This window comes from Rissa tridactyla, chromosome 10, assembly GCF_028500815.1.
Source record: "Rissa tridactyla isolate bRisTri1 chromosome 10, bRisTri1.patW.cur.20221130, whole genome shotgun sequence".
NCBI lineage: Eukaryota > Metazoa > Chordata > Aves > Charadriiformes > Laridae > Rissa > Rissa tridactyla.
In genome coordinates this window covers 21,211,710-21,233,844 of record NC_071475.1, presented here as the reverse complement: position 1 = coordinate 21,233,844, position 22,135 = coordinate 21,211,710, and the positions used below count along the sequence as shown (strand labels likewise).

At 39.9% G+C, this 22,135-nt stretch overlaps 1 protein-coding gene across 2 annotated transcripts in view; it reads right to left on the bottom strand.

The window, feature by feature from the left end:
- Positions 1 to 22,135, bottom strand: part of SLC6A11 (solute carrier family 6 member 11) — a 107,822-nt gene that overhangs the window by 51,945 nt on the left and 33,742 nt on the right. For both annotated transcript variants that reach the window (XM_054216547.1, XM_054216548.1), the window contains exon 7: positions 1,839 to 1,973. In XM_054216547.1, coding sequence (XP_054072522.1) covers positions 1,839 to 1,973 — 135 coding nt within the window. The remainder of the gene's footprint in view (positions 1 to 1,838; positions 1,974 to 22,135) is intronic.

Here is a 22,135-nt window from a genome sequence, read left to right as displayed (position 1 = left end):
TTAAGCCTTCCCAAAAGACTTCCTAGCATCAGCTGAGCTATATGTGTGGGACAAACAGATAGACGCACACGTGTCTTTTAATGCTTTGTACTTCACAGGCTGCTTAGGCTAATACTATGGGCTTTGGAAATTGGCAGGGCAACCACGTATTTCTTTACAAATGGAACCAGTATAGTAAATAGGCATATAAAACCCCCTTGTAGCCTGACAATGATGTTGCTTAAGCTTGCATGCCGCCCCTCAATGACAAAGAGAAGCAAGGGTGTCAGTGGCACGTGAAAAATCCACGCGCGGGGCGAAATCCTGTTACCAGGCCTCTCACACAGCACTGGAGAAGCGAAGGACTTGGCGTGTAAGCATTCCTACTAGCTCGGACGGCACAGGTGGAGGGGGCCTCATGGTGTAGAACAAGAAAAGCGTACTTGGTGAACACTTTTTGTTAAGGCAGTGGGTAACTTTAGTAGTCAGCACAACACAGCAGGGTGAAACACTAGTTAAAACTGGACGAAATAAACATCATCCATTTTCTCAGATAAGCATACGATAGTCAAATTTCTTGTCTCTGCTAAAATGAGTTAAGATACATGGGGTTCACTTGAAATTGGACTGGCTTACTATATTCACTACAGTATTACGCGTTGCAAACAAATAACCAGGATTGTGTCAGAGAACCCTGCTGTATTCCTCCGTTAATGTGGTAATTTCTCAGGTGACCTGAGGCCACCTCTAAGGCAGCTAGCTGCGGGGAAGCCATAGCCCGCCACTCACGTTCTAACACCACATCCACAACTCTCCTTTTACTTCCCATCTATGCTGATGTAAAAAGTTGGAAACACTGTCAAGCCCAAAAGTGGCAACACGATCAAATTTTCATCTAAAATTTTCAATATTTTAAATGAATCCTTTTCTTTGTAGCTGTTTTTTTTTGTTGAAATATTACGTGTTTAAAGTGAACTTTACATGCGTCAGTCATTTCAGATGCTTCAAGGCAATAACCTGAAGGGTCTCCTCTATTGTTTTTTGAAAAAAAATACACACTTTCAGTAAGCAGGGTTAAAAAACCCCCATGCTGATGCGTTTTCAGTAAGCAGGTTAAAAAAATTAGTTCTGACAAATGTTCCCAAACTTTCTTTCTATCTCCATCTCAGTATCCATTTAATATTGTAACAGCCTTAGGAGTCACACTGTACAATGTCTTTTACATTGCCAAACCAGATAAGTGAAACGCTGTCTGCAACCTATCAGATTTTGTAGAACTTGTGTCATTTGATATCAGACAAATGATATATAACAACTGTTTTATTGTACTCCTATGCCACTGAAAAAAATCAACTTTATCCAGTATTTCCATGACCAACTCTACTCTGGAAACAATGAAAAAGACAGAATTCCTGGTTTGAGTACTTCATTCCTCTTTGATTGTACATAGAGACTTCTGCTTCAAAGACAACAATCATCTGAATGACTAATTTGTCTACTAATCTTGACTGAGATTTAGATTTGGAATGACCAAAGAACCAAAAAATGGAGAAGTCTTAGTTAAATTTGTTCCCGTTGAAATGAGCAGCAATGCTCTTGCCCCTCAATAGCAGAAGCAGCAACTGCAACCAAACACTTCTGAAAATTTTGATGTATCAGCCAAGGTAATTTTCTACCAAAAGAATAATATATTCCAACACATGTAAGCAGTGATGGCTTTAACGCCCTATCTGCAATTCCAGATCTCTAACAATGAACAACTAATCCAGCAATCACCTCTATTCAGGCTCAAAAATCAAGAAACTATTGCAGTTTTTCCCAGTCAAAGAGGAAAATAGATACACGGACCACGGTCCTACCTGTGGGTCAGACAGTCGAGAAAGGTCAGGGTACAAGTAGAATTTTATCCCCTCGGAAGCACCTGGTAGTGTTACTCCACGAATCAGGAGAATCATCAACATGATATAGGGGAATGTGGCTGTTACATATACGACCTAGCAAGAAGAAGCAAACGTTAGAGAAGTATTTTCTTCCAACCGCAAAAAAACCACCTCATTTCAACATTCAGTTCGTGATTAGATAAAAACCAAATCCTTTTCTGGAGGAAAAGTGCTACTGATAGCCTTGTATGTGCAGGTGAATTTTGTCCTCCAAACATATTCCCTTCTAAACTATTTCTGTCTTGTAGGAAAAGTCAACACCTTTTCACAGAGAGATTGGGAAGTCTCTCTCTAAGTATATAGAAGTACATGATTTACTTCTCTTAGTGACAGATTTCCAGACAGCACGCTATAGTGTACCTGTACACGATACCCCATACTATTCCAAACACAGATCCAGGGAAATTGACTCATAATAGCAAGTCTTTAATTGCATTATATGTATTATATAACAACATACGCAATGAATTCTCAGTCAACTAGTAATTACTAAACTGTCATCTCATAAGACTGCTTTGCCTGCATGTCTGTGTTTGAGGAATAAACATTTCATCAAACCTAAAGGTTAAATGCTACGTACATCTCCTTGTGATTTGCTCTAGTAACCTTATCATGCAAAGCACCTTCAGGAAAGATTTCTGAAGTGCTCAAGCCCAGCAATTTCTACTTTCACATATATATGGCCGCATTTTTTCAGAAATCAGTTTGCTCTGTGCATGGGGAACAACTGAGCTTTTCTAGAAACCTGCAAGGAGTCTTATTTTCCAAAGAAAAAACTGAGCAGAATTGATCCCGTTTTACAATGACAGACCCAAGAGCAGTATATAGATACTCAAACTTGGAGATGGATTAAAGTGATAAATTCCATGTCACTATAAATATTTCCTTTAAATAATAACATACCTTAAACTTAAGTCTCCATAACTCTCTATAGCCATTTCTGCCTGTACAAAGTAGGTATAAAATACCCCAATATGAGATGTTAGTCTTACACACCTGCCTAGCACAAGTCAAAATTACTTAACAAGCTGCAAGAATGGAGAAAATCATTTGGTGAAAAACATAACCTGTACAGCACTCAAAAATACACATTTTAAATTCAAAAGTTCATTACCTGTCTCGTGCCTATGTAAATGAAAGAGATACATCAGAGAATGCACCCATGAAAGGATCCTCAAACTCATTTTCATGACTAATGAACTGAATTTTGATTTTCAGACCGTGCTGAGTATTTAACCCCAAACACGAAATCACCTTGTGTGTGCCTCAGCTGGCACACTCAGAAATGGAGGACCTAGAAAATCACATGGCAGATTTTAAACATGTCCAGCTGCCCAGGACATATTTAGCCACTTTGCTCTCACTGACCTGAACAGGAGATAAGCATCTATTTATCTTTCAGGTGTCTTACCCTTTTGAAAAGACAAGCCATGAATTTCCCAGGAAATGGAGACAACCATGATATTCCTATAGGTTTCAGAAGCCTGAATTCATAGGTCAACAAAATGCAAAATAGAAAGCTTTATCCCAGTGTTTACATTTATTGACTATTATTGGAAATGCAAACTGATATGACTGGCTGAATTTAAATAGACCTTGTCTCAAACAGACTGGTCTCCGCATGTAGGTTTCAAATAAAAACGGATCACCAGTTAAGGAGATAAGAAGGAGTTAAGGAGTTAAGAAACACGTGGAATGGACGTAGTCCCGCTCTGAGTCTTATATTGGGTGGAAAGGATGCAGTAGCCAGCAACTGGTTTTCATGTTTCTGTATTGAATTCTTTGCCAGCTATTTTTCTCTACTTCTTTTAAGTCAATAGTTGCTTTTAACAGAGGATAGACAAGAGACTATCATTTGATGAAATGGAAGGTATTGCACCTGAACATCTGTTACAACATTAAAGAATAACATTTCATTGCATCACGCTTGTGCAGCCTGCTATCTTGTGCATCCTGCCACTGCCTTGAAACATTTTACATCAGCAAAGAGACCACAATTTTGTAGAGGCATATTTCTTCCCAGTTGCCTTTGGGTGTATTTCCTCACTCAGCTCCATCAAGGAAGAGCTGAAAGCACCCATCCCTATGCCCAGGAGAGGGCAGGTAAAGGCACCCTTGTACAGTAGGCTGTAATCCCACAGCAGCCGTCCAGGCTTGTAGAGTTGTACTCGACAGTTTTCTGTTCACTTTTCTGAATGCCTTCCACAGCCCATCCACACCTATTAGCGTTACTGCAAGTGCTAGAACCACAACCTCTAGCATATTTTTTATCGTGAGGATAGTTGCGCGTCAGCTTTGGAAGAGCAGGGACTCTCCTTCCTTTCTGGTTACTATGCAGAAAGAGGATATAAATAGAGCACAATTGGCTCAGTATTTCTGGCAATAAATACTAATGCAGATACCCAGAACAACAACAAAAGAGACACCAAGGAAGCATATGTGGGAAGGATACACCCTTCCTGAGCCAATTGACACTGTTGGCAGTTTATGGGTGACAATGCTCATCCAGCTAACGAGGCTGCCGAAACTGTAAGCTTCCCTCGTACTGCAATAGGTGTGTGTGTGGTGTTCAGAGAGGGGAGAGAAGGCCACCGTTCTGGGTGTTGTTCCAGTGTCCCAGTATGTTCAGTCACTTAATTCCAGTGCATCAGTAGCTCATTTTATCATGCTTCTCAAGAGCCCATGAGGTGAGGGAGGATGCTGCATTTCAGAAATCAAGCGCCATTATTAGTATCATCATCCCATCTGTAGGCATTAAAAGTTTCCTGAATTGTTTTCTTTTCTTTCAACACATCAAACCTCTCTGAATATAAATGCGAACACAACTGTTTCTAATTACACCGCATCCTGTTTTAATTGACTTTAATTGCTTGGTATGTTAATTTGCATTCCAATGCTCAAAATGCTTTTTTTAAACCCTTGTCAGAGCAATGCCAGTGTTTAAGCAGTTGGAAACAAACTAAAAATTTCTGGCATGCTAGTTTTTGCACCAAGTTCTCCTGTTACAATATAATTGAAAGACAAATTTCCAAAGATATTTAGACATACAAATATGTGGAAAGGCACCTACCTGGTCACCTAACTGCTCTTAAGCATACTTAGGTGCTTAACTGAAGGTACGTTAGGACCAAAGATCCTGAGAACAGATATTTCATTGACTGCCATGAACTTTAAGTATCAAAGTATTGGAAGTAAGTTAAGTACCAAGTACTGGAACTTTAAATACCAAAACCTTAAGAGAGTTGGAGATCTATATCACTCAAGGTTAGTTATAAATATATCTAGGTATGCAATGATTTCATGAGAAGGGCACCATAAAGATCTCGAGAACTGAACTAGCTGACAGGTGGCTTCTTTTCATACCTAAATATCTTCAAAGTGCAAATATGGTGCACAGGTTCAAATTTGGCTACTGGGACACTGTTGAACTTCTTGTCCTAAATGACGAGGTGTTTTTCTGAACATTCTGTCCAAATCATGCCACAGAGGTTCAACTGAAGGTGACTTGGTTTGTGAGAAAACATAGAAGAAATACAGGACAAAACTGTTAAGAATAAGAAAGAAGCCCTGCATGCAATGAATTGAGCCACACACCCACAGAAATCTAAAAGCCTAAAAATGGATTTCTCTGGCTACAGCTACTACAGAACACACCGGCCTGAGGTTCACACACTACCTCACAGCAGCGTCTTAGGAGGGTGGGTCACAAATAGGAAGTAGTGAACTTTAATCCTCTGCTTGGCTCTTGCTGAGAACATAACAGAACTAGAATTCAATGAACAAAATATAACTTTCTAAGGCTAGGAAGCTGAGGGAATACTTTCCTCTAAGGTGCGATGTTTGAGCTTGTTTGCGTTATAATGAACCAATTGCATTTTCTAAATGGAATAAAAGGGTTTAATTTCACTTGATGCTTCAGAAAATTTCTGGCTTGCTAATCCCCTTCCCCCAAAATCCTCTATTGCTCCATTAGGCTATAAACTCAAGTAGTAGCAATGCAAGACTGCCAGTAATTCGCCTGCACTCAGTATTACAAGAGTTGCATGGAGAATAAGAGCCAACCCCACACACTGCCCATCCTGGATCTTTCATTTAGTGTTTTCAGCCTATTGGCTAGTCATTTAGCCTACTTATTTAGTAGACGCCGTGACCACCAAGAACTAGATTGACACCACCAACTCTGTTAAGAGGAGACTGCTGAGTCTTCAGACCTCAGTGACATACAAGGTTTCCCTACACAAGACAAATAAAAGAAAAAGTATGCCCACGCTGCTGTACACTGCTGCGTGGAGAAACAACTTGGGAACCAAAAGTTCACTACCTGAGCAATGTGACAGGGAAAAGAGTAATTTTTGTCCCGCTTTACCGTGTTGTTACAGAAGAGCATATTCGCACAACTACAGAAATATAATTATTTTACCATTGTCTGGCAGCCCTGTCTTTGTAGACACACCCAGGTATTACCAATCTGGGCATGATTTCCACCAGAAGTTTCGAAAGACTTCTACATGCCATAGTTAACCCAGACATCTTGGCTCCAGTCATATTTTTCCAGTTTCACAAATTCTAACTTCCTAGATGTTAACAGCAGATGATAACACGATAAAAGATTTTCTTTTGCAACCACCATGGTATACTGTGAAATTTTCCACATAGCATTGTTTGAAAGAGAGGCTTGCTGATATGACACTATGGACATACAAATGACAACCGAAAAGAGATATTTTCAACAGTAATTTGATTTACAAGAAAAACAGCACAAAACAGTAGAAAGGAACGACAGCTGATTCATAAGTTTTTAAACATTATGTCAAAAAGGGGGGAAAAATCATCTAGATCTGCCTGCATTTTACAACTAAAATTTCATATGCAGAAAAAGAAACTAAACTAAAACTCCAACAAAATAGCAAATGAGTGGATTTGCGTGATGTATGATTAGGAGGGTGTGGGGGAGATAAAATCAGCAAAATGGCTGAATTTTCTAATTTGTCTGTGTGTTTTATCGATTTATTCAGCATCATCTTCTGTTTGTCTTGTTTGTTTATCCACAGAGGGAGATTTGCTCCAGAATAATCTTGTGAACCATCCTTCACCAGATTGCTTACAAACTGCAGAATTTCTTCTAAGCTACTAATAAATCATGTGTGAGTGCAGACAGTTTCACATGGAGAGGAAAGAAGTTCAAAAACCAACAGGTAAGAAAATTTAATGAGATTCCAGAGTTGAGAAATAAGTATCAAAGAATCTTGCATTCACTGGGAATGCAAGATGAGCTAGAAGATAGAAGCCAGGAGAGGACGCTTAACGAAGGTATGTAAGAACCTTGTCAAATGTACAGTGATCACCGGAAACAGAAGATTGTACGTAACACAAAACCAGCAGAAAGGAATAAACACTTCTAATACCACATCACACTGAGGTTTTTGTCTGAATATGGTGGAAGTTTTGACTCAGTGCTGAGGACCCTGGTGCTCTAATAGCCTCTACCAGGACAATCCAGGAACGCAGCTAAAATTGGAAAGCAATGAAAAAGTACCAAAGGCAGACAATATCACTGCAGTGCAGCAGCTCACATCCCCAGCTGAAGTGAGGGAACAATTCACTTAGATGATGAGCTATTTGTCCCCATAAATATTCCTTAAGCAACGTCAAGTTTTCTAAATATGTGTTACTTGAAATTATTTCCCAGCTAATTACCACAGCTGGTTTTGTTTCCAGACAGCCCAGGACCACTGAAATCAAGGTCTGTCTTATTTCTGCTAAAACTGCTCTTCAAGCTGGTTGGTTATTTTGATGGGGACTCATATTTAATAATAATAAAAAAAAAAATGTACTGCCTAGATCAAATGCAAAGCTAGATTTCCGTGTATTTGTGCAAAAATTCTCTAATTTAACAGATACTGCTGCCCCGAAACGTTCATTTGTTAGACTGCCAAGAGAAACCAAACAGAAATGATCACAAATATAGCCTGAGAGATTTCAAGACAAATATCTTGGAACATAGCTGTAACTACACCGAAGAACTGGGGCTTCACACCACACCCCCAGCAACACCCCAGTTCCTTGCTTATCCCTGCTTCCCAACTCGGTGCCTTCACACAATGAGAGGATGCAAAACTGCCCACCTCTCCTACAGAAAGGAACCTTGCTCTGTGAGTAGAAGGGAGCTTCAGTGATTCTGCAGAGACTGCCCGACCCATACAACTGGAAAACACAGATCAAGAAGTGCTGCTTGGAACAGAATTTCCACTCCATGCAGACAAAAATCAGTAAAGCCCAATCATGGGGAAGAGAACACACAGAAGTAGAGAAGCAGTTAATTCTGTTACATTATTTAAAGCAATTATCTGAGGACCGGCATTCAAGCACTAATTAACGGTAACTGCAGATAACCAGATTCTTTCTTGAACTGACCATATGCATGCACAGTTTAATAACGACCTAATCCCTTACAAAGAATATGCCAACAGCTCCTAAAAAACCGGGACTGATCATAATAGACGGGCTGGATACTGAAAGAATGTCTTTAAATCACAGTTCCATGTATTTCAAGAATCCATTCCAGTCTGAATAGGCCTTGGTGAAATTCATAGTAAAATTTGATTCAGGGCATCAAGAGAAGAGACTCGCTTTATCTAGATTAAGGTTTACAGGAAACTAGTGGCATGGTTACCCTAAGTTTACGCAGTCCACAAACTCATGCATACTCTATAGCATTTTTTGGAGACCCTGCTCTGAAGCATACAGAAAGATTCACTAGTGAATCCACGCCGTGCTGACCTTGCTGGCCTGAACAGGGACACAGCCTGAACTAAGACACCGTGAGACTGTTAGTTATACCGTTTCATCAGTGCTACTATATCTTTTGTTGTCATTAAGTGCCAAAGGAGGAAAGCAGGAAGACTTCCTGCATAAATACCTATAGTAAATACAACTCAGAGAAATCTTAGGAACTCAGTGCAACAGCTTGCATCCTCCCAGTGCTGGTGTTCCTCAGTCTCCAAAATTCTATTGTCCAAACTCAATATTCACCCTACACTTACCAACTACCTGAGTGTCCTCAGAGGAGTTATGTTGATAAAAAAAGTAAAGGATGCAACAATTTTAAACACTAACATGCCTAAGAGCATGCTATCCATTTGTTAGAAAGTGTGCTGTCACATTGTTAATATATTGTTAATACACTGCCAATGCAAAAATTTCAACAGTTGTAAAAACAGTACGCCTAAAACAATTCTGTGAAACAAGGGGAGGTCTGTAGTGTAATTTTCAAGTGCAGAAAGTTGCAGAAAACCTTCAGCAAAACCAGCGCTGCGATCTGGCAAGCAGATACAGCTTGGCCAGTGTATACAAAAGAAACAATCTCATGATAAAATCAGGGTATTATTATCCCTAGTACCTACAAGTTGGGGGGGCGGGGGGTTGTCTGGGTGTTCTTTTTTTTTACCCTGAAGAGACTAGTGATTTAAATTCATTATTTTATCTCCGCCATAAATGTGCCAGCCTCGAACTAGAATAGCAAATGGAATAATGGCATCCTATAACTATGAATATCTAAAAGAATAATGTTAATGTAGTGGTTTTGTTAACTTTCAAGTGCACAAAGAGGAAGAGCTGCCGTGTGGTTGCGGGCAGGGAGAGGAGGACTGGTAGGGAGGAAGCAAACTTCAGCATCTCGGCCAAGCTCATTACTGCAAGCAAAAGTGTTTATGCAGAGCTCCCATCAAGTAGGGAATTTGCAGAGCCACAAATATCTCAAAATCAAAGACTGCTGTTTAATCAAGTAAAAGTCAACTTTAAAAAATCAATCAGGAAGAATTTTAAATATAAATTAGGACTAATTAATCAACTGAGGGATTCTTTCCATTTTGAAAAGGTCTTTAAAGAGTTCAAGCTTTTATAAATCAAAGCTGTTCCTTTTTAGAACCTTCCAGGATCTTCAGACCTCTGAATGCCATCTAGTTTGCCTCTATACACAACAAGCCAGATACTGATGTTAGTTCATATATGCACAGAAACCTGAATTTTACTTAAAAAACATTTAATCTGGGATGGCTATTCCTGATATAGGACAGTTCTATTTCGGTGAAAATAATTTACAGCGGGTCAGAATTATCCCATACTAGCACTTGTATTTCCAGTTTAGTTACTGAGTTTACACAGGCAGAGATGGGGGACTGATAAGGTGCTAAATGAATTTGATTTCTCAGCTACTCTAGCCGTGCCTTCCAGCTCTCATTGAAGGTACCACAGTAGGTTCTGACACATTCTAAAAATGTTTAATGTGTAAAGCAGATAAAGATGCAAAGGTCAGAACAGGAGATGATTTTCCTGTCACACAAAAATTTGTAAGATCTTAAATCTGCACTGGAATGAACTCAAAGGTTTTGGCCAAATTTTCCTCCCATCCAGAGGGCAGTAAAGGTTTGTTGCCCTCTGACTGCTTGCTAGAGAACATGAAACTGAGTTTTCCAGATGAGTGTTGTCCTCATTTACTTATTAGTTGCTCTGAAGAATGACTAGTTTCAGTGAATCAACATTTTCCAGTGAACCAGAGCTTTACCAGAACATTCCTTATCATCTCCAGCTTAGACTGCTCACTTGTTCTGCTTGAATTTCCTCACTGGTCTTTACAAAAAACTCAAACAAAAAAACCCCAAAACACACACCCTGAACAACCACCACCACTAAGGAAAAAAAGAGGACTGCATGCACTCTGGAAAGTGGGTACAATGCTATCTACAGAAAGCATTAGTAGGTAAGGTTTCCTAGCTAGGACGCCTCCTTCAGGTAGACACAAAAGTACCCAGAGTACCCAGCCCCCTGAGCTAGTGTATTGGGGCCAGTTCTCTTTAATATCTTTATCAATGATCTGGACAAGGGGTTTGAGCACACCCTTAGTAAGTCTGCAGATGACACCGAGTTAGGTGGGAATGTTGACCTGCCTGAGGGTAGAAAGGATTTGCAGAGGGATCTGGACAGGCTGGATCTGGATTGGCTGAGGCCAATGGTATGAGGTTGAACAAGGCCAAGTACTGGGTCCTGCACTTGGGTCACAACAACCCCATGCAGCGCTACAAGCTTGGAGAAGCGTGGCGGGAGAAGTGCCCAGCAGAAAGGACCTGGGGGTGTTGGGCGACAGCTGGCTGAATATGAGCCAGCAGTGTGCCCAGGTGGTCAACAAGGCCAACAGCATCCTGGCCTGTATCAGGAACAGTGTGGTGAGTAGGACTAGGGCATGATTGTCCCTCTGTACTCAGCACTGGTGAGGCCCCACCTCAAGTGCTGTGTCCAGTTTTGGGCCCCTCACTACAAGAAAGACATTGAGATTCTGGAGTAAGTCCAGAGAAGGGCAATGGAGCTGGTGAAGGGTCCCAAGCAGAAGTTCTCCGAGGAGCGGCTGAGGGAACTGGGGTTGTTCAGCCTGGAGAAAAGGAGGCCGAGGAGAGACCTTCTCGCTCTCTACAACTACCTGAAGGATGTTGTAGAGAGGTGGGGCTCAGTCTCTTGTCCAATGTAACAGGTGATAGGACAAGAGGAAACTGCCTCAAGTTGTGCAAGGGGAGGTTTAGACTGGATATTAGAAAAAAATTTTTACACTGCAAGGGTTATTAAGTATTGGAACAGGCTGCCCAGGGAAATGGTTGAGGCACCATCCCTGGAGGTATTTAAAAGACGGGCAGACGTGGTGCTTAGAGATAGGGTTTAGTGAGGGTCTTTGTCAGAGTTAGGCTGATGGTTGGACTAGATGATCTGAAAGGTGTCTTCCAACCTAGGCGATTCTATGATTCTACGGAAAAGGTAAAAGGTGCCAGTCGGCAAAGGTCAATATAGCAATCGGAGTATACTATCTGCACAAAGGCCTTAACTGGGAAGGAGGTAAGAAAAGAATCAGGCACTGTAGTCAGCATCTGTGAACTCATAAAACAAATGCATGACTACATCAGAAATTTTTAAAAATTGCAAATATTAAAACCATGAAAGATCAATGCAATAAGAATTAGGAATTTCCCCAGAACTTCGCACCAAAACTAGTCACACGAGTCTTTTTTTGATATGTAGTCTATCAATCTTCCAAGCACTCAAGCAGATATGTTACTGGCCATCTCTAAATGATTTATCAGCCAATTCTGCACACTGTTTTCTGAGAGTACCACAGCAGTATTTACTGTTGGGCAGTAAATGCTGGGAAAACAGTGATTTGTAGACAAGGAGGCAAAAAAGGCATCCCTATAGCACACTCATATCTCTTCTTTCTATTGATAATTTTTGTAATCAAGAAACCATCTCGTGTATTGGACTAGATGACCTGTAAAGGTCCCTTCCAACAGAAACCATTCTTTGATTCTACTGGGAGGTTTGTTCCGGACATTTATAGGATAATAAAGAGCTTATCATTTATTATTGAAAAAGGTGTGTGCTTGTCTACACACAGGATGACAGACCATTTTCTATCATCCACTGAGGAATTTAGGCCCTTATCACCATGGTGACAGCCGAGAGATGTATTCACCATAAAGCATTTGCAATAGTACTTGTGTATTACATATAATAATTATAACAGAAATATAATAAATAGCCTTACCACCTAAATTAACAAGGGTCCTTATCCCCCAGACCCTAATTCTCCATATTTCCATTCCTTATGGCTACTACATCTATTATAATGCAGTTAGTCACATCTTTATTTTACCCAAAGGCTTATTGCACTGTAACTTCCCTACTAAACAGCCTCTAAATTGAGCCCCTAAATCAACTTGAGGCTGACTTGTAGGACTCCGATCTGACACAGTGTGCTACAACTTAACTGTATTTTTGAGCCAAGTTTCAGTCTGAGAAGAAGAGGTGGTACAATGCGTAGGAAAAATGAGAGGAATCACGCAGTAAAGACATTGGGCTGGAAGACAGCGTGACTTAAAAGTATGTTACTACCACAGATTTATTTTTCTATCTTAGGCAAATGCTTTGATTTCTCTGCTCCCCCTTCATCCTTCAGTTCAACAGAGATCTCTGTCTTGTGCGCGGATATAAAGGCAAGCTCCTTAGGGAACAGAGGCATCTCACTGTCTTCATCCAAGGCCCGGTACGCTGAGATTCTAACCTCAGTAAGGCACTCCAGGAACAAGTGACATACAAACTAAACCACAAAAATACTTACTGACCTAACTACAGTCACTTATCTCATATAGCAATGAAGACATTTTATACCCACAGCAAGTAACAAAAAAGTTTTTATTGCAGTTAATTCTTTGTGTCAGACAGTTATAGCACTGCCTTACGCTTCCTACACATGACACAATCAAGCTTATACTGGCATTTTTGAGGTTTTTCTTTTTTAACCACAGAAATTTTTCCATTGCCCAGCAGCAGGAGTGAATAGCAGGTGCATTGCAGCCAACTCACTTCTCAGGGATGTGTTAGTTACCAACACAGCAGCAGCAGCTGCCTCAAGCTGCCTTTGTTGCTCATGTAGCAATTTATTTCATTAAGCTTTCCCATTCTTAAGACTGAGTTTGGATTCAATCCATGTTAGTTGACACCGGGGTGGTATACAGAATTAAAGTTTGCAAATCTCCCAAGAACAGCCTTGTAAACAAAATTTCTACCACAAAGACATCTTCACGTTGTACATAAAGCCAAAAATCTGGCCTATACTGACTGCAAAAACTAAAGAGACAGACTCCCCACTGGCAGGAATTTGATATAACACTAACCTTTACATATAGTGCCAGGGGGATGGATACCTATAAACTACTTTGTAAATTCCTAAGAATGAGCCAATCTTGAAGATATGGGTTAGCACTAGCTTAGGACAAACCACCTGTGTGAGAACAGGGGAATATATCTATTCTACTTCAGCTGAAGAAACATGAAAGCGAAGCATCACTAAAAGAGTCAGTGCTATAAACAGTACCAAATCTCTTGCTTCTGTATTCGAGTTGAGGGACTAAGGAAATACCTTGTATGCTCTTGCTGACTAAAAGATGTAAGTCATATTCCAAATATATAAACTAAGATCCAACAAAAGCAGTATCTATAGGGATTTCTGTACATACATAGAGAGACTAGGACATGTGCAACCACACAAACATTTTTAAAAAACACAGCTTCATAAAACCTCAACAGTTACAAATCACAGGTACAAGCACTGTGTCATGTACTTGAAGGAATAACGTTTTTGGGTGGAGGATAAGACAACTAGTAAAGAAGGGCAAGTTCTATGAAAGGAAAAGTCATATAGGAACAAATGACTGAAACTATTGCATTTCTAAAGTCTTTTTTATTGGGTCAGTGTATTTATTTTTGATAATGAGTAAAAGTGCTTGGTAACCTCAATGGAACAAATAAACCTGTATACAGTACCTTAGCCAATCAATACATTTCTCCTATGGAGTAGAGATGCCTCAATGTTAATCTGAGCCTTCTGGCTTTACCTTTAATTTTTCAGCAAATTTCATTGCACTACCACTGCAAATATCACAGCCGGCTTTCTGCCCTCTGCCTCTCCCGTCCCCATGCTGCTTTTTCATACATTAGGGTTGGCAGATCAGATGATATCTCTGCCCAAAACCTCTCACATCTGCATGTGCCCTGAGCTGTCCCTCAGTGCACTGAAACGCACTTTTGACTTGCTTGGGCTACAGACCAGCGCTTGGATCCAGTCTAAGTGAGTATTCAGATAAAAGTAGATCCCTAGTGTTAAGGTACAGCTGGGAAGATATGAAATCATGAAGATATGATTCTGATTTAAGTTTACTATTTCATATTTTTCCCAGCTGCCAAACAGAAGTTTGGTAAAAACACTCAGAGAGGCACGAAAATCTCCTTTTTTAACAAATCTGAGGTGTCCTTAAATGCTCAGTGCACAGGAGAGTGAAAAAAAAATATCACAGTAGCTGTTTTAAAACCTCACACAGAGGAGGCGGATAGCAGGAACTCTGCATGCATCTCATGAATGTTCTACTTTCCCCTTTTGAATACAGAGATCAGTCTTGGACAGAGTGCTAAAGCCTCGCCATGAAGGGCTATTCTTTGCTATTACTTTAGGCTAAAACAAAAGACACTTCAGGAGATACAATCATTGCTGCCTAGTTCCTTTCCCTGGGTTCCTACAATGGGCCCCAGTTCTTTCTTTTTTTTTTTTTTCTTCTTCCACACATCTTTCTCTTATTTTTTTTTCTTCTGTCCTTTTACTTTTTCTTTCTGCCTCATTGAATCCATTAAGGCCTTTATATAGCCTGCTATTGAGAAATAAATTTCCTTGGGGACTAGTGACTGAGTCTTAACTGCTGGCAAGCAAGGCTTAACTCCTGATGGGAGGGCACAGAAACCGATGGGTAAAAGGTATGAAAAGTCCACCTCTGAATTCGGGGTCTTTGAGCACACCAGATACCTTGCAGTGCCTTGCTGGTAATCAGCTCAAGAAAAAGGAACATCCTAACCCTAGCAGTTTTTCCACCTCCTTCATGCACTAGTCAAGATACACTGAGTTATCTTTCTGCTCGTATTTTCAACCAGATCAATACACTCTTCTAAATTATTTTCCTTGGTTTAGGTCCATATGCCAGTCCTTTTTGCACAATTGTGAATTAGAAGGCTCTCTGACGTGAACAGAGAAGCGCTGCTATGAAAGAGATGTAAAATTGGGTCCTCTCTCAATTAATACAGTCAGAAATATAAGCACTGTTCAGGTCTGCTAATGGTGTGATAAACTACTCGAAGACACTAAAGCTAGATTCAAATGGGGTGCACTGCAGTTTACTCCCGAATGAGAACAGACCTGCAATGCAAGCTGAACACTCTGCCACTCTGGGGTGATAAACTAGGTCTTATACAGGTCCACAGCGCAAGAGAAGCAAGGGGGCTACAGAGGGGCCAAGCAGAGACCTGTCTGAGGGCAGAGAAAGAAAAGGAACACCAGGCCCTGCCTGGCATAAGAAGAGAGTCCTGCATCCAAAGAGGCCGGCTTCAGCAGGTGTTCGCAGGCTGGCAGAGAAGCTGCTGGCCTTCCCTGCCTTTCTCGTGGTGGGAAGCTCTGTGGGGTCAGTCGTTTGCCACGGGGGTACATTCTAACAGTGACAGCTTTGGCAAATATGCAAAATCTAAGGCTTGGAATGAAGGGGAAAAGCCTTCAAATCTTGAAGTTCTGAGTAGCTGCTACATAAAATTGAAAACATCTCAACTATCAGGTTGGCGGGGGCCTGTGAAAAATAATTTACAATTAGCATGCCCTCTATTGTCTCCAGCCTGATTAATGAAGTTATCTGGGGGGATGAACAGTGAAACATCCATAAATCATCCTACGTGGAGGAGGGAGCACGACTATAAAAAGGGAGGTAAGAGGGAAATGGGGTTCAATAGTGAGAGATGACATTACACTCCGCCAGCCAGAGCCTGACAGCTTATATTTTGCATTTTGAAATGTTCACACAAATTCTGGGGTTTTCCCCAACAGAAAAATGAAAAATAAAATGTAACCAATAGTTAAGTGCAGTTGCAGACTTTTTTTTTTCCAGTAATGCATAGGGAGGAGTTTGATTTGTTGGAATAAACTCTCAACAGCTCAGATGTCTATTTTGTATTGAAGCGCTCTGGCCTATGAGAACTGCAGCCTGGGACAGGAGGTCTTCGGAAGCACTACAGAGTGAAAAAAACAGGGCTCTACACCTTCAGTTAAACCTTGCTAAAATGGCGATGCTAATTATGTATATTTTAGTCTGTTTCATTGGCCATCTTTTTTTATTCATTATAAATGATCTTAGTTTTCAGCGATTGTTTCCTGCTCATCAGATTCACAGATTAACAATAATGTCAAAAGTAGTTACCAAGCCCTTTTTCTCTTATTGTTAATAGGTCTATGTCAGGAAGCCCCAGACAAACAGGCTATACCTTACTGTTTTCTCTTTTCTCTGCTCTTTTAACACATAGAATTAATACAGACTAACATAAAATTTCATGACAATTTACACTTAAATGGCCCTTCACTGTGTTCAGCTCAGCAAATCTAATGGATCAGTGAAACTAATTAAGAAGTAAGGAACAGTCCAGCATTAGGAAGGGCAACAACCATGCAGTTACTAAATGAAATTCACAAAGTCCAGCTTAAGACCTTCATATTGATCACCGCTATAAAATGCACTTAGCAGCCTTCACAATACTCTTCACAGAATCATAGAATGGTTTGGGTTGGAAAGGACCTTAACGATCATCCAGTGCCACCCCTTGCCCTGGGCAGGGACACCTCCCACCAGCCCAGGTCGCTCCAAGCCCCTTCCAACCTGGCCTTGAACCCCTCCAGGGATGGGGCAGCCACAGCTTCTCTGGGCAACCTGGGCCAGGGCCTCACCACATAATCACAGAATCTTCAGAGTTGTAAGGGACCTCTAGAGATCATCTAGTCCAACTCATTGTAAAAAATTACTTCCTTATATGTAGTCTGAATTGCCAGCTCATGTTGAGCTTCTCATCAACCAACACCCCCAAGTCCTTCTCCTCAGGGCTGTTCTCAATCCATTCTCTGCCCAGTTTATATTTGTGATTGGGATTGATGTGACCCATGCGCAGGACCTTGCACTTGGCCTCGTTGAACTTCATGAGGTTCACAAGGGCCAACCTCTCAAGCCAGTCCAGGTCACTCTGGATGCCATCCCTTCCCTCCAGCTTGGTGTCATCTGCAAAACTGTGGAGGGTACACTGTCCATGTCACCAACAAAGATATTAAATAGCACCAGTCCCAATACTGACCCCTGAGGAACACCACTCATCACTGGTCCCCACTTGGACATCGAGCCATTGACCGCAACTCTTTGGGTGTGACCATCCAGCCAATTCCTTCTCCACTGAGCGGTCCCATCCATCAAATCCATGTCTCTCCAATTTAGACATATGTTCTGACATATTTAGACATACATATAAAGCTTAAATAAAACACTCAAACCAGGAAAAAACAAGTTTGACAAACATAACATTTAGAATAAGACAGGCTCTCATCGGAACCATTAAGCAGAAAAGAACCATAGAGGACATTACAGGTTAAGACACTACGCACATACACAGGAGAAAGAAAAAACTCAATAGCATAAGAGTAAAATAACAAATTATGCCATCACTTACACGTATTCAATCCAATATCCTGCTTACTTGTGGTAGGTAAAACAGCACTGCTGTTCCTTTAAGAAATGGAAGTTCTCTGCTTTGCTAAGGTGTTTATAACTTTTCTGATGAAGTCATGGTAGAAAGTTACATTCTTGAATGAATAATGAAAGCAACAAGTAAAAAAGTTGGGACTGCCTCATACTTTTATTTTTATATACAGTAACTACATCACCAAGAAAGCCTGCAAGGTCATTTCTAATATTTTACAATGACACAGATATTTTTTTTAACCAAACACTATCCTTTTTAGAGATGCAAAGGATGAGGATATCTAATGATGAATTAGGAGAGAAGTCATAAATGTTTCATGAGGAGATACTGTGTAATCATTAATCTATTATTTTAGCTTTTGACTCGCGGGACTATTTAATCAAGCATCTTAGACAACTCATGTTTATGTAGAGAGAGCAGCTATATCAGTGCTTTTTCTTCTGTAGCACTTGGACAGATGTGAGCACAGCAATACCTTTCAGCAACACGTTCTGTGCTATTGTTAGGGGAATACCTACAGAGCGAAAGAGGGTGGCAAGCGATAAACAGAACCATTGTTTTCTAGCATGTTTTCCAGTCAAAGCTTGATGAGACATTTTAAAAGTTGATTATGATCTGAAAAAACAAGCAAATTTGTTTTAGTGCAACTTCCACAGCTTTTTACAGGGAGGGCAGCCTCTTAGCTCTGGCTCTACTCCTCTAGGTTGTTTCGCAGTCACTCGATACCTGTGAAAGAGTTGAACCTTTCTGCATCTTCTTGTGTCAAATCAGGACAACGCTCCTGACCTTACCTTTCAGCATCACCCTCTATTTTTATTAGCCTCTGCTTCTGTTGTAGTTTTGAAGTATTTCAAGCAGAGAGACCGCATAAGGTTAACACAAAGATAAGGATGCTGCTGAACTTCAGGGAACTCAACAGAAAGAGTAGGAAAGGATCAAAAGGTTCAGAAGCCCTCAGAGAGAGAGCGCGCAATATTCAGTGATTACTGAAGCCTATCTCTGTAATACATAAATTAGTTCCAGAAAAATTTGAAGAATGGACTCTTAAGAGATTTGTCCCTCTTTCAGATGATCCTGAAACAATGTGAGAAGGATTTCTCAACACATATTGGCCAGCGGCTCTCAGAGAAGTACGAAACAGTGTGGAAGAACTATTTGGGTTTGGCTCTGGCAAAAGAATAGCAGTATAGTCTTTATGATACTAATGAGGACTTACTCAAAAAGACCCAAAAAATATGAGTCTTGGTCTTAACGGTCATACGAGCAGTGGGATATTCTAATACTAAATAATGCAAAAATCTTGAAGGTACACAAGAATATTCTTTTAACACTTCATATCAGAAAATGCCAACCTTGTGTTGAGTCATAAAATGACAAAATCTGACCTACAGTTTTACAACAGACATGAACATTTTTGTTTGTTTGTTTACTAAATGATATTTCCTAGACCAAAAGCAATTTCCCTCCAGCTATCCAGATTTTTTTTAAATTAGTGTTACCCAGACAAATTATACCAGAAATAATTACACTTATTCGTGTTACCCAACTTTCTTTATGGAAAGGTTTCAGAGAACAAATTGGAATGCACTGTAAATCTGAATGCAGTTTACTACTTTGTAAGGAACATAAGCTTTTTCTCTTGTCTGCTTTTTGTAACCAAACAATTATTTAGTAACAAAATCTGTTGCCATAGAACACATGGCAAAGCAAAGAAAATGGTTTGGGGTACAAATTCATGTGGCAATATTATGTGTTATGAATATTCTGTGAGATGAAAGCTGTCTTTTTGGCAATGTTTATCTGTAATATCCTCTGGCAGACCTGCTGGAAGTCTTCGGCAGACTTTGCATTACTTGTTCATTAGGTCCAACTCTTTCAGTAAGACTGAAAGGGTCTTAGCTTGATTTCCCAAGAAATGTAAGAGATATTGCATATGCACAAAGGCAGTTTATGGACTTCATTACCCATCAAATACTCACTTGCCTAAACCAGACTTTGGATGCAAATCTATTAGCCATTATTATATCACTTTCCCTTTTACAAGGAGTTTCGCTTTTGTCTTTGTGGCTTGCTTTCAAACATAAGATATTGCACTTAAAAATGCAAAGCTGGGGGTATAGAAAAATATTCTAATATCCATACTTGAAAATGATAGCAAGACTTCGAGTTGCTTTTTAACCCTTTTTACCCTTCCTCACCTATGGAGTGGGCAGAAGTAGTGGTCTTTTATGCAGCACAGAGAACAGAAGCACACCATGCAATGATATTCTAAAGACATGAGCAAGTCTGATCAGTTGTCCCATGGCCGTGTGACATGTTATATCCCCATTAGCTGCAACTCCCATCTATGAATTGGCCAGTCATGCCGACTAGGAAAGAAAGACTAAAGAAGAAAAGAAAGAATCCAGCTATTAACTTAGCTTATTAATATAAGAGTATTTTCAAGTAATTTTGTGTGCATGAGTAATTGCAGGCAGTCAAACCCATGCTACGTATTAAGACAGATGATACAAAAATGTGTTTTAATCAGGAGTGGATGACCGAAATATAACAAGCTAAGCAAAAAAACCCATATAATTCAGTAAGAAAATTAAATACTGGAATGAACACTACATGTAGGGAAAAAAGTAATTAATAAATGACTCGTATCATGAGGACAATTAAGCATTGGAATAGGTTGCCCCAAGACATGTGAAATCTCTGTCCTTGGAGGTTTTTAAGAAGCAGCCAGACAAAGCACTAAGAAAACTGTTCTGAGTTCAGCATTGATCCTTTTTTCTCCAAGAGGCTACAAGAAGTAAGGAAGTTGCTGCAAGTGAGGAGTCACTATGAGCTCAGAGGAGTGATCACTACCTGAAAAATACCATACTCTCATTAAAAAAGAAGGTAAATATTAGGATTACTTCATTCAGCAAGCAATTTAGGAAAAATAGATTAGGAACTTCTGGTGTTTCTTTCTCATAGTTTAAAGTACAAGGACACTTAGTAAAATTAATAAATGGATAGTCAAGATCCAAAAAAGAACTGGTTCCCTCATACCTGAGCATTTCATGAATGTTATATGAAGACCAAAAATCGGCAAGACTCAGCAACTAGTCAGCAACTACACATTACAGAAATACTAAGAATTGTCATAATTAGCAACCATAAATATTTTGGAAAAATAAGATGCTAAACCAAGCCCTAATGATCAGAGTCTAGAATGTTTAGAAAATTAACTTTCTTCAGCTTTCTACACCATTCTTACCTCATATTTGGAAGCACTTGATGCTGGCTACTGAAAATACTCCTGCATAAGATGGCTACCATGTATTAGCAAGCTCAGCAAGTTGCAATATACACATAACATCGTGACAACATTACGTTGTCATATTTTTCTCCTTTTGTTTTTGAGTTTTTCATTCAAAGACCCTGCATTTAGTATATAAGCAACATTTTAAATGTTTAAAATTTAACTTGGGTAAAGACTGGCCCAGGTTGCCCAGAGAGGCAATAGACGCCCCATCCCTGGAAACAGTCAAGGTCAGGCTGGATGGGGCTCTGAGCAACCTGATCTAGCTGATCAACCCAAACTATTCTATGATTCTATGATAAATGTGAAAGCTGGCATACAAATAACTTCAGATCAAAGACTGAATAAGTAATGGCAAGAACCAGAAAAAGCACAAATACATTTCTCCTGAAAGCCATCGGAACCACCTGAAATTATTTCGATATTACATGTCTGTTGGAATGGAAAACTAAGGGTTTTTTGTGACAGAGCGATGACATTCAAGAACAGTAATGGAAAAGTTTGAAACATCTTGTTAACAGTGCCATAAGCACTTCATTTGGAGTTAAACTTTATGTTGGATTTAATATAGTTAATATCTTAAAATATTAAATATTCATAATCTGACTAGATTTGTTCTGTGGTAGTGCTAGTTGGAAAATGATGGGTTTATTTTACGACAGCTTTTAAGGCTTGGATTTTTTTTTTTTTTCACCATGCATTAGGATGCAGAGTAAAAAGAGGAAAAGAGTAAACCAGCCTCTTGAATATTTCACAGAACACAGCTCTATGAAGATGG